The following is a 4175-nucleotide window of genomic DNA, read 5'->3' on the forward strand; positions in this document are numbered from 1 at the left end:
GTCCTTCTAAGAAATTACTGATGCAGGAATTTTGTGAGAAGCTTGTTTAGATGGTTACACATTGACATATTGAATTATCACCTATAGAAAACTATTTCTAGAGCCACTAAGGTAATCTAAATCCATTGCTTTGATCCTGTGAATGATTGACTTCCATTGTGAGTGATCTCTCTGCTTGATTCAATCCTATATAGTATCTACCTGAAATCAATAAACTTTCTCACTGATCAGCAAGAGGCCTGTGAGTCTGTCTGTAAGTTTGTCTGTGACCCTCCTGATCCCAACCTCAATCCTGCTTTGCTGTTCTGTGAACCACAAATAACTTGATGAGCTGGTATCATCAATTTTCATCTTCATTTATACTCCAATAGTTCTTTCTCTAGAGATGGATAGCATTCTTTTTCATAAGTCTCTCAGAGATTTCTTGGATTATTGTATTACTGTTAGTAGCAAAGTCTATTACATTTGATTATCTCACACAACATTTCAGTTACTGTGCATAATCTTCTCCTGGTTCTCACTCTGCATCACTTTACATAAGTCTTTCCTTTTCTTTCTGAAATCATCCTGTTAATCATTCCTTAAAACACAATAGTATTCCATCACCATCATATACCACAGCTTGATCATCCATCCCACAATTGAGGTATATCCTTTTAGTTTCAAATTCTTTGCCACCACAAAAAGAACAGCTATAAATACTTTGTACAAGCAGATCCTTTTCCATTAAAAAAATCTCTTTAGGATATAGACCTAGTAGTTGTATTGCTGGATCAAAAGGTATATAATCTTTTATAACCCTTTGGGCATAATTCCAAATTGCCCACCAGAGTGATCAAATCAATTTACAACTCCACCAGCAATGCACTAGAGTCCCAGTTTTGCCACATTCCTTCAAAAATTTGTTATTTCCCTTTACTATCATAATTGCTAGTCTGGTAGGTGTGAGGTGCTAGCTTATAGTTTTAATTTGCATTTCTTTAATCAGGAGGGATTTAGAATATGTTTTCATATGATTATTGATAGCTTTAACTTATTTATCTGAAAACTGCCTACTGTTATAAAGAAGGTATCTTTGGCTCCTATTATATTAGTTATTATAGGGTATATTAATCAGGAAACCTGTGCCTTGGATTCCCTTGATAGCTGATGCAGGGCCACCTGAGTCCTGTCACTCAGCTGAATATTATAATAACTGCCCCTTCTCAATAACAGCACCCAGGCAGGATCCCTAAAGGTCAGATGGATGGGTAATCCTTTCAGGTCCCACCTGGGGTTGGATTGATTATTAATATTGGGCTCTATTAGCCTTAGATAACGTTTTCATCTGACTGTGTTGCTCCCTCCCCAAGGGTTGTGATGTAATAATCACTCAGGAAGGTACTTAATAAACTTTATCTATAAATGTTAATAAGGGAAAGGAATAATCAGGAATGGATTGGGGATAGGAGACCCTGTCACTAATGGCTATGATCACTAATCCCTCAGGACTATGGGCTGTTTTGGTAATGCTAGAGCTCTTGTTCTTCACCTCCTCTGGCTCAGCTTGGCCACAGCCAAACCAGAGAAAGCAATCTGCTTGGTTGATACAGATATCAATGATCCCTCTCAGCTTCATATTGCCTGTTGTTATGTCAGTCCTGTTATGACAGCCATCAGGAAATACGTCCCTTACCTCCCTCTGCTTCTTCTCCTTCCCTCTTCCCAGTTCCCACCCGGACCCGGATACCTAAATATCTAATGATGGTTCAGATGTCTAAATATCTAGGGGGGATTCAGAGAGAATCAGAGGACCCACAGTCAGAGATCCACAGGTCAATGCTCCAAGATCAGAGATCAATGTCCAAGGCCAAGGATCAAAGCCAAAGGCCCTTGTCGGATGGCTGTCAGGGTATTTATATCCTCTGGCCAACTGCCTTTCCTCTTGTCCTCATAGCATCTGGGAACATTCCACTATCTCCAACTGTCTTCACCTGTCAATCAAGATGAGACTCACAACTCCCAGAGTTTGAATATAACACTATTCATATCTTTTGACCATTTATCAATTGTGGAATGGATTCTAATAAATTTAACTTAGTTCTTTGTATATTTGAGAAATACCTATTTTGACCTTATCTTGGTATAAAGTGTGAGATATTGATGTAAAACTTATTTTTGCCATATTGTTTTCTAATTTTCCAGGCAGTTTTTGTCAAGTAGTGAGTTCTTATTGAAAAGCTAGGATCTTTGGGTTTATCAAACACTCAATTTCTGAGGTAATTTACCCCTACTCTATTCCATCAATCCACTCTTCTATTTCTTAGCCAGTACTAGATTGTTTTGATGATAACTACTTTAAAGTATAGTTTAAGATCTGATACTGCAAAGCCACTATCCATCACATATATTTTCATTAGTTTCCTTAATATTCTTGACCTTTTGTTCGTCCAGATGGATTTTGTTATTATTTTTTCTAGTTCTATAAAATAGTTTTTTGGTAGTTTGATAGGTATGACACTAAATTAATTTAGGTAGGTTTGTCATTTTTATTATATTAGCTCAGCCAACTCATGAGCAATTAATGTTTTTCTGATTTTTTTGGACCTAATTTTATGTGTGTGAAAAGTGTTTTGTAATTGTGTTCATATAATTCATATAGTTCATATAATTCCTGAATTTATTCTGGCAAATAGATTCCCAAATATTTTATTTTTTTTTCTTTTGACTCACCATTTCCTTTATTTGTACAAAATAGTGAATAATCATACCCTGGCTGAGAAAAAGTGGTGGTTTAGGGTTTAAACAAGTCCTTCTGTCCTGAAGCATCTACTTTGAAGGCTTGGGACTAGAAGCTTTAGCCCCAGCATCTTTTGGTTTGGCGCCCTTAGAGTCAGTGGACTCAGCAGGCTTAGCAGCCTTGGCATCGCTGGGCTTTGTAACCTTAGAATCAGATTTGGTGGCCTTGGCTGCTTTGGGATCGGACTTGGTGACCTTGATGTCAGACTTGGTAGCCTTAGTGACCTTGGTATCAGATTTAGTAGCCTTGGAGCCAGATTTGGTGGCCTTGGGGTCAGACTTGATCTTGGAGTCAGACTTGGTGACCTTGGGGGCAGTGGACTTGGCGGCCTTGGGATCAGTGGGCTTGGCAGCCTTGGGGTCAGTGGGCTTGGCATTCTTGGGGTCAGTGGTTCTGGCAACCTTGGAGTCAGGCTTTGTGATCTTGGAGCCTGAACGTTTGATGCCAACCCTTGGGCCTGGACGCTTGGTGGCCATCTTGTGGCCAGCACGCCGGGCACTGGCCTTGGAGATCTTGGGCCTGAGGAGCTTGGCCTTGGAGGCCTTGGTGCTCAGAGCCTTAATGGCCTCTGCCCGGGCCTTGATGGCTTTGGCGTTGTTGGCCTGCATCTTCTTCAGTCCCTTCTTGTTGTGTTTCTTGGCAAAGCGCATGTTTCTCAGAAACTTGGGATCAACCCCTTTCAGAGACTCGTATCTCTGTGACCTAGGTTTCTTGATGCCATTTCTGTGCCATTTTCGTGATTGGTTGTGGGTGGTGTGGTTCTTAGACTTAGCCATCTTTACACCGAAGCCTGCGCTAACAGGTACTCCACAGACCGGAAGAGAAAGAGAGAGAGAAAGAGGAAAGAAACACGGAGCAGTGTGGGAAATAAGGGCCACGTGGGAGGAAGGTCCCCCAAATATTTTATTTTATCTAGAATGATTTTAAAAGGAGTTTCTCTTTCTAACTCTTGTTGATGATTTTAGTTGGAAATATATAGAAATGCTGATGATTTATGTAGGTTTATTTTGTATCCTGCAACTCATATGAAGTAATGAAAAGTGAAGGGAGAAAAACCATGAGAACATTGTACACAATAACAGCAATAATGTACAATAATCAATTGTGAATAATGCCTATTAAAAGTAAAACAAGGAACCAAGACAACTCCAAGTGTCTTATGATAAAAATTACTTATTTCATCCCAAAATTTCAAAGAAATCAGACAGTACCAGATCTTAAACTGTACCACAAAGCAGTGATCATCAAAACAAAATGGTACTGGCTAAGAGATAGAAGGGCAGATGAAAGGAATTATAATTTCCTATTGAATTTTCCTATCTCTTTTCTTTGTTTTTCACCAACTCCATTTTTTTTTTGGTTATATTGGGTATGTGTGAGTTGACTGATCTGTGTA

General features: G+C 39.2%; 1 protein-coding gene across 1 annotated transcript; it reads right to left on the reverse strand.

Annotated features, from left to right (window-relative positions):
- Nucleotides 1–2701: 2701 nt before the first annotated feature.
- On the reverse strand, nucleotides 2702–3616 carry LOC123235351 (60S ribosomal protein L29-like). Its single transcript, XM_044661464.1, has one exon. The coding sequence runs from the start codon at nucleotides 3553–3555 to the stop codon at nucleotides 2809–2811; it is 747 nt and encodes a 248-aa protein (XP_044517399.1). The 5' UTR covers nucleotides 3556–3616; the 3' UTR covers nucleotides 2702–2808.
- Between the last annotated feature and the right edge of the window lie 559 nt (nucleotides 3617–4175).

This window comes from Gracilinanus agilis, chromosome 2, assembly GCF_016433145.1.
Source record: "Gracilinanus agilis isolate LMUSP501 chromosome 2, AgileGrace, whole genome shotgun sequence".
Classification (NCBI taxonomy): Eukaryota; Metazoa; Chordata; class Mammalia; order Didelphimorphia; family Didelphidae; genus Gracilinanus; species Gracilinanus agilis.

What these genes read in the sequence shown, in the direction of transcription:
- LOC123235351 (XM_044661464.1), bottom strand. Translation starts at nt 3,555, where the DNA reads ATGGCTAAGTCTAAGAACCACACCACCCACAACCAATCACGAAAATGG.